Below are 13906 nucleotides of genomic sequence, written 5' to 3' on the forward strand. Positions count from 1 at the left end.
GATCATCTTTTAAAAGCTTGTTTTGCTTAAATTGAAATAGATAGATCCAGTTCAAACACAGATTCTTAGGGTTGAAAATCACACACCTTTAATCTGAGTCTTCAGGCAGTAAAACAAACACCTTTAATCCAGAAGCTTAGACTTGAAGACACACCCTTAATAGGGCCACGCCTTCTACTGGAGGCCTATATAAGCATATGAAGAAGGAGACTTTGTGTCTTTGCCTGCCTGCTCTCATCTTACTAGCGAGCCCATTTCTTCACTGGCATTAGACTCTACTTCAGAATACCAGCATATACTGAAGAAAACCTGAGACTTCAAACCTTGTGGACTAAGTAAGTACTGACTGTAGTCATTGTTATATTAGTTGAATTTATGTTATTCTCAAATATCCTCTTTCTATTTATATAAAGGAATTAATTCTGTATGTTCAATAAACACACACAGATATACACTCAGAGAGAGAGAGAGAGAAAGAGAGAGAGAAGACAGAGAGGGGGGAAGAGAGACACAGAGAACCAGAGACAGTTACACAGAGACAGAGAGAGAAAAACAGCAGAGAGAAAGAATTTAGGAGAAATCTAAAATAAAATCTAAAGGGGATATATAATTGTATGTATCAGGATGAAGAATCAATAAATGCTAGTTCTTCTTTTCAGATCAATGTTAACCTCCAAACTACCGCCAACAGAAATGTCAGGGGACATGGAAGCCAAGGGCTCCACACAGATCAGTGTAAAAAACATCTGCTATGAGTGGACCATTAGCAACTTCTCATTTTGCATGGATGGAATTCAGAAAGAGATTAGAAGCCCAGAGTTCTCATTAGAGGACAATGAGGAAGTGGCATGGTGTTTGAGAGTATACCCAAATGGAGTTGATAAAGAAAGCAAAGATTACCTGTCAGTTGACCTGGGATTGCTCAGCTGTCCCGTGTGCCCAGTTTGGGCAAAGTTTGAGTTCTGGATCATAAATTCCCAAGGAGAGAAATGTCAAAGTAGGAAGAACCCCAGTGTTGTAAGCTTTTGGCAAGACCAACACAGGGGATTCAAAGAGTTCATCCTTCGAGATTTCCTCCTCTCCCATCAGCATTTACTTCTCCCTGAAGACCAGCTCACCATCTGCTGCAAGGTGAGCATAGCGGGAGCCATCTTCAGCATGCCTGGACAGAACATGACACCTGCAATCAAGGATCCAAGGCATGTGTTGGCAGATGACCTAGGGAAGCTTTGGGAGAATTCCATCTTCACAGACTGCTCCCTATTGGTGGGTGGCCATGAATTCAGGGCTCACAAGGCCATCCTAGCAGCTCGCTCTCCAGTTTTCAGAGCCATGTTTGAACATGAAATGCAGGAGAGACTAAAAAATCTCGTTGAGATTCATGACTTGGATCCCCAAGTCTTCCAGGAGATGATGGGTTTCATCTACACAGGGAAGGCACCAAACCTCAAAAGCTACTCCATGGCCGCTGGTGTGCTGGCAGCTGCTGACAGGTATGGCCTGGAGGGCTTGAAGGCCATGTGTGAGGATGCCCTCTGCAGGATCCTCTCTGTGGAGAATGCTGCATACACTCTCATCCTGGCTGACCTCCACAGCACACAGTGGCTGAAGACTCAGGCCCTGGATTTCATTACAGATTTTGCCTATGAGGTCTCTAAGACCTCAGGGTGGAAGTCATTGGTGGAGTCACATCCCCCCTTGGTGGCTGAAGCCTTCTGCTCCCTGGCTTCTGCACAGTGTCCTTCTTTGGAGCCATGACTTAAATGCCTAAAGTGATCTCAGAAGATGGACAGCTGTGACCTGTACCTCTTCTGCAACAGCAACAACCAGCTTTTTTACCAATGACTTCTGCTTAGACAATGGTATTGAGGGAGCATTTGCACTTTATCAGGGGAATGGCAGCATGGTGGCTCAGGATTTAAAACACCTGCAATATATTATACATACTGAAATGGTAGGTGTGCAATAGGCAGCACTGCAGTCTGGGACACTCTACATGACATCTATGATGTTAATGTTCCTGTTTGAATTTGTCTGATTTTTGGAAACTGAGATTCAATTTAGAGTGGGTCCTAGGCAGAGAACAACTGTGTTTCTTTGGAGAAACACTTCTGCCTTGGACTAAACAGAAGAGATGACTGTGGCCATTGGCAAGGAGAAATCAACCATGATTGCTTCCTCATCAGAGAAGGAAAGACAATGAAGAGTTTCTGTTTAAACATTCAAGGTTCAGGGAACTCGGCTTCAAAAGCAATTACTGCTCTCTCAGAGAACTCTAGCTAAGTTCGCAGCACACATAGGAGAGTTTTCCACAACCTGAAATTGGTGAATCAGAGGATCTGAGGCCCTCCTCTTGTCTCCATGGCCACAAAGAACTCTGTAGACAAAACCTTAACCAAATAAAATACAAGATGAAAAAAACTTTTGAAATCAGTCTGTGGTTTCCAGAGATGTTTATTTCAGAGAAGTAACATGTAGTCCAAGCAGCCTAGCTCAGCTGTGGATGTTTGAACAGAGCCCTCACTCTCCTACCAATATTAGAAACCCTTGGTCTTTTTCCTTGGAATTTAATGTTGGAAAATGAGAACTCCACCCTCATGCTCTTTTTTTTTGTTTTTCATGTACTTCTTCAATTTTACCAGAAAATATAACTCCACTTTCAATCAACATAGAAATATTTTTATTCGAAATATTTTTTATTTACATTTCAAATGATTTCCTCTTTTCTATCCCCCCACTCCCTGAAAGTCCCATAAGCCCCCTTCTCTTCCCCCTGTCCTCCCACCCACCCCTTCCCACTTCCCCGGTCTGGTTTTGCCAAATAGTGCTTCATTGAGTCTTTCCAAACCAAGGGGCCACTCCTCCTTTATTCTTGTACCTCATTTGATGTGTGGATTATGTTTTGGGTATTCCAATTTTCTAGGTTAATATCCACTTATTAGTGAGTGCATACCATGATTCACCTTTTGAGTCTGGGTTACCTCACTTAGTATGATGTTCTCTAGCTCCATCCAGGAATGGGCATGCTATTGAGATGTGAGCAGGAAGCTAAAGAAAAAAGCTTCCTTCTTCTTAATGCTTATTGTGGGGCTCCAGTAGAAGGTGTGGCCTAGTTAAGGGAGTGTCTTCTAGTCTGAAGATCTGGATTAAGGGTATGTGTTTTTCTGCCTCAAGACTCAGACTAAAGGTATATGTTTTTCTCAGATTAAATGTATATGTTTTTCGACCAGAAGAATCTGTATTAGAACTGGATCTATATACTTCAACTTAAGAAAAAAAATTAGCTGGGCACTGCTGGCACATGCCTTTAATCCCAGCACTTAGGAGGCAGAGGCAGGCAGATTTCTGAGTTCGAGGCCAGCCTGGTTTACAAAGTGAGTTCCAGGACAGCCAGGGCTACACAGAGAAACCCTGTCTTGAAAAAAGCCAAAAAAAAAAAAAAAAAAAAAAAAAGGAAAAGGCATGCCTTCTACTTTTGGATGTCCACAATAAGTGCAGACTAGAAGAATAACCATCACCAAATAATATACTTTGCTTATTTGGGACAATCTTGCATAAATAAAGAGATCATGTAAATCTCTACACAGATACTATTTACACATGCACTGGTCTTACAGATTGCTACCATAAACATGATCAGGGAAGGGGTGCTTTCCTTAACTGCTCAGGAGTCTGAGTGTTCACAAAATGTAAGGCATTTGGAAGAGCTCCTGTATGGTGGGCAGGATCAGAGCCCCAAACCTCTGAAGATGGCTCTATACTTTCCTGTGTTTTATTCCATTTAGACTTTGTACTTCCCCTCAGGGTCTTCAGGGCCCCCTTACCTCCTTCCTCTGAAACTATCTGTTTTAGGCACCTCCTGCAGTCTTCTGGTTTTTCCTTGACTGCCAACAGACTTTTTGATGAGTCTGGAGTCTGTTGCTTCTGGCCACTTAACTTTTTTCTCTTTTGTAGTCTTCTTTTATTAAATACTCTCTCTGCCACTATCACTAAATCTCTCAAACACATTTCCCTAACCTCTAAACCCTCTGCAGGTTTGTTTTTAATATGCTGCCTAATTAATAAAAGCTAGATCAACAGCTGTCTTTGCTTCTGCTTTCTGTGGGGTGTGTATTAATTACAAAATCCACATTATTCATTGATACAATTTAGCTAACAAGAATAGTTATCCAGGATCAGAAACTTGAACACCAAAAAGTAAGACTAGAGAATGCAGATATTCCTGATGCATGGTCAAATCTTTGAAGTTCAGACTCCATTTTTAAAAATCTGTTCAAATTAACATCCTGGCACCTAGCATTAGTTTCCAAGTTGCCCCTCAACAAAACCTAAGCCTAGCTTCACTCTCTAAGCCAATCTCCAATAAGACCAGCATCTTCAATTTACACCCTCAACAAGACCAGGTTATTCCACCAACACACCTGTACCCCCAGATTACAAAACCACCCCCTGCCTAATGACCACCAATGCAGAGGGGAACAGAAGTTAAATTTATGTTAGCCAGGTGGTGGTGGAGCACGCCTTTAATCCCAGCACTTGTGAGGAGGAGGCAAGCAGATTTCTGAGTTTGAGGCCAGCCTGGTCTACAAAGTGAGTTCCAGGACATCCAGGACTACGCAGAGAAACCCTGTCTTGGAGGAACAGGGAGAGGGAATAGGGCTTATAAGACTTGGGGGAGTGTGGACCCAGAAAGGGGGAAATAATTTGAAATGTAAATAAAGAATACATCAAATAAAAAAAAGAAAGAAAAAATAACTCCCCAAAAGATCAACTCTGAAGCTAAAGAGGTGCCCTGAAAATGATATTCAAGAGACAGAGGCAGAAGAACCTAAACTGAAGTGGTACCCTAGGATACACAGTGGGGCTGTTCTGGGAAAATAAGTTTATTTGAATTGATGTCATTCTTCATAAATAAATTAATATCGAAAACAAACAAACAAACACACAAACATTAAATGAAAGAAAAAACAATGACAGAGGTTGAGCAATTATTTAAAAAAAAAAAACAGTTGAGCTATCTGTACCATGGAGCTGGGGCTGCTCCACAGCCCTCTGTGCACAGGTCCCACCAGAAGAGAGCTGGGCTCCCGGAGTTCTGACACAGGCTTACAGGACCACAGGAGGTACAAGCTCCAGTCAGAAACACAGAAACAACAGAACTATGTAACACCAAAAGTAACAAGATGGTGAAAGGCAAGCACAAGAACCCTACCAACAAAAACCAAGGCTACTTAGCATCATCAGAAGCCAGTTCTCCCACCACAGCAAGTTCTGGATAACTGAATATACCACAGAGCGAGATTTGAATTTAAAATCACATTGCGTGAGGCTGATAGAGGACTTCAAGACCAACTCACTGATAAGTGGATATTAGCCTAGAAGCTCAGAATACCCAAGATACAATTCACAGACCACATGAAGCTCAAGAAGAAAGAAGACCAAAGTGTAAATACTTTGATTCTTCTTAGAAGGGGTACAAAATACCCATGGGAAGAAATACAAAGTGTGGAGCAGAGAGTAAAAGAATAGATATCCATAGACTGCCCCACCTGTGGATCCATCCCATATGCAGTTAACAAACCCAGGCACTATTGTGGATGCCAATAAGTGCTTGCTGACAGGAGCCAGATATAACTCTCTTCTGAGAGGCTTTGCCAGTGCCTGACAAATACAGAGGGGGATGCACACAGCTAACCATTGAACTGAGCAAAGGGTTTCAATGGAGGAACTAGAGAAAGGACACAAGGAGCTGAAGGTGTTTGCAACCCCATAGGATGAGCAACAATATGAACCAACCAGTAAGCCCAGAGTTCTCAGGGACTTAAGCACAAATGAGAGAGTACACATGGAAGAAACGATGACTCCAGACACATGGGTAACAGAGGACAGCCTGAACAGACATCAATGAGAGGAGAGACCCTTGGACCCTTGAAGGCTCATTGCCTCAGGGTACACCTACCAGGTCAGGAAGGCTGGAGTGGGTGGGTTAGTGAGCAGAGGGAGGTGATGGAATAGAGGTTTTCAGAGGGGCATTGAGCAAAAAGGACATTTGAAATGTAAATAAAGAAGATATTTAAGTAAAATTGAAAAAAAAAATAAATAATGGCAAAAAGCCAGAACACAAAACCTGGCTCACTCACTCTGCTACAATCCACGCTGGAAGCCAATGTTTTGAGATGGTTCACCTGACAATCTACTCCATCTACCAGCTTCTGGAGGTCATGGAGGAGCCACTCCTATGATGTTTCAGAAAGCAGAATCCTTGAACCAGAACATTGATTACTTGCAGTGAAAATTTGCATGTAATGCTGTTTGGGCCGAACACACACACACATACGCTACTAATGCTATGTTTTCCATGCAGACAGGAGACTAGCATGGCTGTCCTCTCAGAGGCTCTACCTACCAACAGCTAACTGAAATGCAGTTACAGCTAAGCATTGGATTGTAGTAGGGGAACCCTATGGATGAGTTAGGCGAAGGATTAAAGGAACTAAAGGAGATGGCAACTCTAAAAAAAATGACCAGTATCACCTAATCTGGACTTTCGGGGGCCACCAGAGACTAAGCCACTAACCAGAGAGCATACATGAACTTGTCTGATGCCCCAAGCACAAATGAAGTACAGGCATACCTTGTCTGGCCTCAGTGGAAGAGGATGTGCCTAATCCTATAGAGACTTAATGCCCCAGGGAGGGGGAATGCATGTGGAGCACCCTCTCAGAGGCAAAGGAGATGGGGGAGGGCTGAAAAACTGTGAGGGGAGCACTGCAGTGAGGCAGAATTAAAGATGAAAATTAATAAAATAAAAATTGAAAAAAGGAGAATCCAGCCAGGCAGTGGTGCCGCACACCTTTAATCCCAGCATTTGGGAGGCAGAGACAGGCAGATTTCAGAGTTTGAGGCCAGCCTGGTCTACAAAGTGAGTTCCAGGACAGCCAGGGCTACACAGAGAAACCCTGTCTCAAAAAACCAGAAAGACACACATACACACACACACACAGAGAGAGAGAGAGAGAGAGAGAGAGAGAGAGAGAGAGAGAGAGAGAGAGAGAGAGAGAGAGACAGAGAGACAGAGAGAGACAGAGAGAGACAGAGAGAGACAGAGAGAGACAGAGACAGAGACAGAGAGACAGAGAGAAACAGAAAGAGAAGCATTTATGATATTCCAGAACCATTGTTCTAATTGGCTCTGAAGAAGGATTTCCTAGGAGGGAAGTACAAGACTACCACCGACCAAATTGGGAGGAGTGATCACAAGGTCTGTGCTTCTGATTGGAATAACACACAGGAAAGAAGAAAGACATCTTCAGAGTTTTGGGGCTCTGATTCCTGACCACCATACAAGAGCTCTTCTACATGCCCTCCATTTGGTGAACACTCAGACTCTTGACCAGTTAAGGAAAACATCCCTTCCCTGATCAGGTTTATGGCAGAAATCAGTGTAAAAGCCAGCACAGGAGTAAATAATAGCTTTGCAGATATTGACATGATACCTTCATTTATGGAAGTCTGAAGTATCAGTAAGCAAAGTACCCTGGTGATGGCTATTCTTGTCTAGACTACCTGTAGACTCATGTAACATATAAACTGGAGGGGTCATCTTTTAAAAGCTTGTTTTGCTTAAATTGAAATAGATAGATCCAGTTCAAACACAGATTCTTAGGGTTGAAAATCACACACCTTTAATCTGAGTCTTCAGGCAGTAAAACAAACACCTTTAATCCAGAAGCTGAGACTTGAAGACACATCCTTAATAGGGCCACGCCTTCTACTGGAGGCCTATATAAGCATGTGAAGAAGGAGACTTCCTGTCTTTGCCTGCCTGCTCTCATCTTACTAGCAAGCCCATTTCTTCACTGGCATTAGACCCTACTTCAGAATACCAGCATATACTGAAGAAAACCTGAGACTTCAAACCTCGTGGACTAAGTAAGTACTGACTGTAGTCATTGTTATATTAGTTGAATTTATGTTATTCTCATATATCCTCTTTCTATTTATATAAAGGAATTAATTCTGTATGTTCAATAAACACACACAGATATACACTCAGAGAGAGAGAGAAAGAGAGAGAGAAGACAGAGAGGGGGGAAGAGAGACACAGAGAACCAGAGACAGTTACACAGAGACAGAGAGAGAAAAACAGCAGAGAGAAAGAATTTAGGAGAAATCTAAAATAAAATCTAAAGAGTATATATAATTGTATGTATCAGGATGAAGAGTCAATAAATGCTAGTTCTTCTTTTCAGATCAATGTTAACCTCCAAACTACCACCAACAGAAATGTCAGGGGACATGGAAGCCAAGAGCTGGGGCTCCACACAGATCAGTGTAAAAAACATCTGCTGTGAGTGGACCATTAGCAACTTCTCATTTTGCATGGATGGAATTCAGAAAGAGATTAGAAGCCCAGAGTTCTCATTAGAGGCCAATGAGGAAGCAGCATGGTGTTTGAGAGTATACCCAAATGGAGTTGATAAAGAAAGCAAAGATTACCTGTCAGTTGACCTGGGATTGCTCAGCTGTCCCGTGTGCCCAGTTTGGGCAAAGTTTGAGTTCTGGATCATAAATTCCCAAGGAGAGAAATGTCAAAGTAGGAAGAACCCCAGTGTTGTAAGCTTTTGGCAAGACCAACACAGGGGATTCAAAGAGTTCATCTTTCGAGATTTCCTCCTCTCCCATCATCGTTTACTTCTCCCTGAAGACCAGCTCACCATCTGCTGCAAGGTGAGCATAGCGGGAGCCATCTTCAGCATGCCTGGACAGAACATGACACCTGCAATCAAGGATCCAAGGCATGTGTTGGCAGATGACCTAGGGAAGCTTTGGGAGAATTCCATCTTCACAGACTGCTCCCTATTGGTAGGTGGCCATGAATTCAGGGCTCACAAGGCCATCCTAGCAGCTCGCTCTCCAGTTTTCAGAGCCATGTTTGAACATGAAATGCAGGAGAGACAAAAAACTTCGTTGAGATTCATGACTTGGATCCCCAAGTCTTCCAGGAGATGATGGGCTTCATCTACACATGGAAGGCACCAAACCTCAAGAGCTACTCCATGGCCTCTGGTCTGCTGGCAGCTGCTGACAGGTATGGCCTGGACGGCTTGAAGGCCATGTGTGAGGATGCCCTCTGCAGGATCCTCTCTGTGGAGAATGCTGCAAACATTCTCATCCTGGCTGACCTCCACAGCACACAGTGGCTGAAGACTCAGGCCCTGGATTTCATTACAGATTTTGCCTATGAGGTCTCTAAGACCTCAGGGTGGAAGTCATTGGTGGAGTCACATCCCCCCTTGGTGGCTGAAGCCTTCTGCTCCCTGGCTTCTGCACAGTGTCCTTCTTTGGAGCCATGATTTAAATGCCTAAAGTGATCTCAGAAGATGGACAGCTGTGACCTGTACCTCTTCTGCAACAGCAACAACCAGCTTTTTTACCAATGACTTCTGCTTAGACAATGGTATTGAGGGAGCATTTGCACTTTATCAGGGGAATGGCAGCATGGTGGCTCAGGATTTAAAACACCTGCAATATATTATACATACTGAAATGGTAGGTGTGCAATAGGCAGCACTGCAGTCTGGGACACTCTACATGACATCTATGATGTTAATGTTCCTGTTTGAATTTGTCTGATTTTTGGAAACTGAGATTCAATTTAGAGTGGGTCCTAGGCAGAGAACAACTGTGTTTCTTTGGAGAAACACTTCTGCCTTGGACTAAACAGAAGAGATGACTGTGGCCATTGGCAAGGAGAAATCAACCATGATTGCTTCCTCATCAGAGAAGGAAAGACAATGAAGAGTTTCTGTTTAAACATTCAAGGTTCAGGGAACTCGGCTTCAAAAGCAATTACTGCTCTCTCAGAGAACTCTAGCTAAGTTCGCAGCACACATAGGAGAGTTTTCCACAACCTGAAACTGGTGAATCAGAGGATCTGAGGCCCTCCTCTTGTCTCCATGGCCACAAAGAACTCTGTAGACAAAACCTTAACCAAATAAAATACAAGATGAAAAAAACTTTTGAAATCAGTCTGTGGTTTCCAGAGATGTTTATTTCAGAGAAGTAACATGTAGTCCAAGCAGCCTAGCTCAGCTGTGGATGTTTGAACAGAGCCCTCACTCTCCTACCAATATTAGAAACCCTTGGTCTTTTTCCTTGGAATTTAATGTTGGAAAATGAGAACTCCACCCTCATGCTCTTTTTTTTGTTTTTCATGTACTTCTTCAATTTTACCAGAAAATATAACTCCACTTTCAATCAACATAGAAATATTTTTTATTCGAAATATTTTTTATTTACATTTCAAATGATTTCCTCTTTTCTATCCCCCCACTCCCTGAAAGTCCCATAAGCCCCCTTCTCTTCCCCCTGTCCTCCCACCCACCCCTTCCCACTTCCCCGGTCTGGTTTTGCCAAATAGTGCTTCATTCATTGAGTCTTTCCAAACCAAGGGGCCACTCCTCCTTTATTCTTGTACCTCATTTGATGTGTGGATTATGTTTTGGGTATTCCAATTTTCTAGGTTAATATCCACTTATTAGTGAGTGCATACCATGATTCACCTTTTGAGTCTGGGTTACCTCACTTAGTATGATGTTCTCTAGCTCCATCCAGGAATGGGCATGCTATTGAGATGTGAGCAGGAAGCTAAAGAAAAAAGCTTCCTTCTTCTTAATGCTTATTGTGGGTCTCCAGTAGAAGGTGTGGCCTAGTTAAGGGAGTGTCTTCTAGTCTGAAGATCTGGATTAAGGGTATGTGTTTTTCTGCCTCAAGACTCAGACTAAAGGTATATGTTTTTCTCAGATTAAATGTATATGTTTTTCGACCAGAAGAATCTGTATTAGAACTGGATCTATATACTTCAACTTAAGAAAAAAAATTAGCTGGGCACTGCTGGCACATGCCTTTAATCCCAGCACTTAGGAGGCAGAGGCAGGCAGATTTCTGAGTTCGAGGCCAGCCTGGTTTACAAAGTGAGTTCCAGGACAGCCAGGGCTACACAGAGAAACCCTGTCTTGAAAAAAGCCAAAAAAAAAAAAAAAAAAAAAAGGAAAAGGCATGCCTTCTACTTTTGGATGTCCACAATAAGTGCAGACTAGAATAACCATCACCAAATAATATACTTTGCTTATTTGGGACAATCTTGCATAAATAAAGAGATCATGTAAATCTCTGCACAGATACTATTTACACATGCACTGGTCTTACAGATTGCTACCATAAACATGATCAGGGAAGGGGTGCTTTCCTTAACTGCTCAGGAGTCTGAGTGTTCACAAAATGTAAGGCATTTGGAAGAGCTCCTGTATGGTGGGCAGGATCAGAGCCCCAAACCTCTGAAGATGGCTCTATACTTTCCTGTGTTTTATTCCATTTAGACTTTGTACTTCCCCTCAGGGTCTTCAGGGCCCCCTTACCTCCTTCCTCTGAAACTATCTGTTTTAGGCACCTCCTGCAGTCTTCTGGTTTTTCCTTGACTGCCAACAGACTTTTTGATGAGTCTGGAGTCTGTTGCTTCTGGCCACTTAACTTTTTTCTCTTTTGTAGTCTTCTTTTATTAAATACTCTCTCTGCCACTATCACTAAATCTCTCAAACACATTTCCCTAACCTCTAAACCCTCTGCAGGTTTGTTTTTAATATGCTGCCTAATTAATAAAAGCTAGATCAACAGCTGTCTTTGCTTCTGCTTTCTGTGGGGTGTGTATTAATTACAAAATCCACATTATTCATTGATACAATTTAGCTAACAAGAATAGTTATCCAGGATCAGAAACTTGAACACCAAAAAGTAAGACTAGAGAATGCAGATATTCCTGATGCATGGTCAAATCTTTGAAGTTCAGACTCCATTTTTAAAAATCTGTTCAAATTAACATCCTGGCACCTAGCATTAGTTTCCAAGTTGCCCCTCAACAAAACCTAAGCCTAGCTTCACTCTCTAAGCCAATCTCCAATAAGACCAGCATCTTCAATTTACACCCTCAACAAGACCAGGTTATTCCACCAACACACCTGTACCCCCAGATTACAAAACCACCCCCTGCCTAATGACCACCAATGCAGAGGGGAACAGAAGTTAAGTTTATGTTAGCCAGGTGGTGGTGGAGCACGCCTTTAATCCCAGCACTTGTGAGGAGGAGGCAAGCGGATTTCTGAGTTTGAGGCCAGCTTGGTCTACAAAGTGAGTTCCAGGACATCCAGGACTACGCAGAGAAACCCTGTCTTGGAGGAACAGGGAGAGGGAATAGGGCTTATAAGACTTGCGGGGAGTGTGGACCCAGAAAGGGGGAAATAATTTGAAATGTAAATAAAGAATACATCAAATAAAAAAAGAAAGAAAAAATAACTCCCCAAAAGATCAACTCTGAAGCTAAAGAGGTGCCCTGAAAATGATATTCAAGAGACAGAGGCAGAAGAACCTAAACTGAAGTGGTACCCTAGGATACACAGTGGGGCTGTTCTGGGAAAATAAGTTTATTTGAATTGATGTCATTCTTCATAAATAAATTAATATCTAAAACAAACAAACAAACACACAAACATTAAATGAAAGAAAAAACAATGACAGAGGTTGAGCAATTATTTAAAAAAAAAAAAAAACAGTTGAGCTATCTGTACCATGGAGCTGGGGCTGCTCCACAGCCCTCTGTGCACAGGTCCCACCAGAAGAGAGCTGGGCTCCCGGAGTTCTGACACAGGCTTACAGGACCACAGGAGGTACAAGCTCCAGTCAGAAACACAGAAACAACAGAACTATGTAACACCAAAAGTAACAAGATGGTGAAAGGCAAGCACAAGAACCCTACCAACAAAAACCAAGGCTACTTAGCATCATCAGAAGCCAGTTCTCCCACCACAGCAAGTTCTGGATAACTGAATATACCACAGAGCAAGATTTGAATTTAAAATCACATTGCGTGAGGCTGATAGAGGACTTCAAGACCAACTCACTGATAAGTGGATATTAGCCTAGAAGCTCAGAATACCCAAGATACAATTCACAGACCACATGAAGCTCAAGAAGAAAGAAGACCAAAGTGTAGATACTTTGATTCTTCTTAGAAGGGGTACAAAATACCCATGGGAAGAAATACAAAGTGTGGAGCAGAGAGTAAAAGAATAGATATCCATAGACTGCCCCACCTGTGGATCCATCCCATATGCAGTTAACAAACCCAGGCCCTATTGTGGATGCCAATAAGTGCTTGCTGACAGGAGCCAGATATAACTCTCTTCTGAGAGGCTTTGCCAGTGCCTGACAAATACAGAGGGGGATGCACACAGCTAACCATTGAACTGAGCAAAGGGTTTCAATGGAGGAACTAGAGAAAGGACCCAAGGAGCTGAAGGTGTTTGCAACCCCATAGGATGAGCATCAATATGAACCAACCAGTAAGCCCAGAGTTCTCAGGGACTTAAGCACAAATGAGAGAGTACACATGGAAGAAACGATGACTCCAGACACATGGGTAACAGAGGACAGCCTGAACAGACATCAATGAGAGGAGACACCCTTGGACCCTTGAAGGCTCATTGCCTCAGGGTACACCTACCAGGTCAGGAAGGCTGGAGTGGGTGGGTTAGTGAGCAGAGGGAGGGGATGGAATAGAGGTTTTCAGAGGGGCATTGAGCAAAGAGGACATTTGAAATGTAAATAAAGAAGATATTTAAGTAAAATTGAAAAAAAAATAAATAATGGCAAAAAGCCAGAACACAAAAGCTGGCTCACTCACTCTGCTGCAATCCACGCTGGAAACCAATGTTTTGAGATGGTTCACCTGACAATCTACTCCATCTACCAGCTTCTGGAGGTCATGGAGGAGCCACTCCTATGATGTTTCAGAAAGCAGAATCCTTGAACCAGAACATTGATTACTTGCAGTGAAAATTTGCATGTAATG

General features: G+C 42.7%; 1 protein-coding gene and 1 pseudogene across 1 annotated transcript; both read left to right on the forward strand.

The window, feature by feature from the left end:
• Positions 1–693: 693 nt before the first annotated feature.
• LOC127682243 (TD and POZ domain-containing protein 1-like) lies at positions 694–1758 on the forward strand. The gene has a single exon (XM_052178624.1). The coding sequence runs from the start codon at positions 694–696 to the stop codon at positions 1756–1758; it is 1065 nt and encodes a 354-aa protein (XP_052034584.1).
• A 6528-nt stretch (positions 1759–8286) lies between these two features.
• Positions 8287–9356, forward strand: LOC127682244 (TD and POZ domain-containing protein 1-like; annotated as a pseudogene).
• The last annotated feature ends 4550 nt before the right edge of the window (positions 9357–13906 follow it).

Source organism: Apodemus sylvaticus, chromosome 4, assembly GCF_947179515.1.
Source record: "Apodemus sylvaticus chromosome 4, mApoSyl1.1, whole genome shotgun sequence".
NCBI classification, from domain to species: Eukaryota; Metazoa; Chordata; class Mammalia; order Rodentia; family Muridae; genus Apodemus; species Apodemus sylvaticus.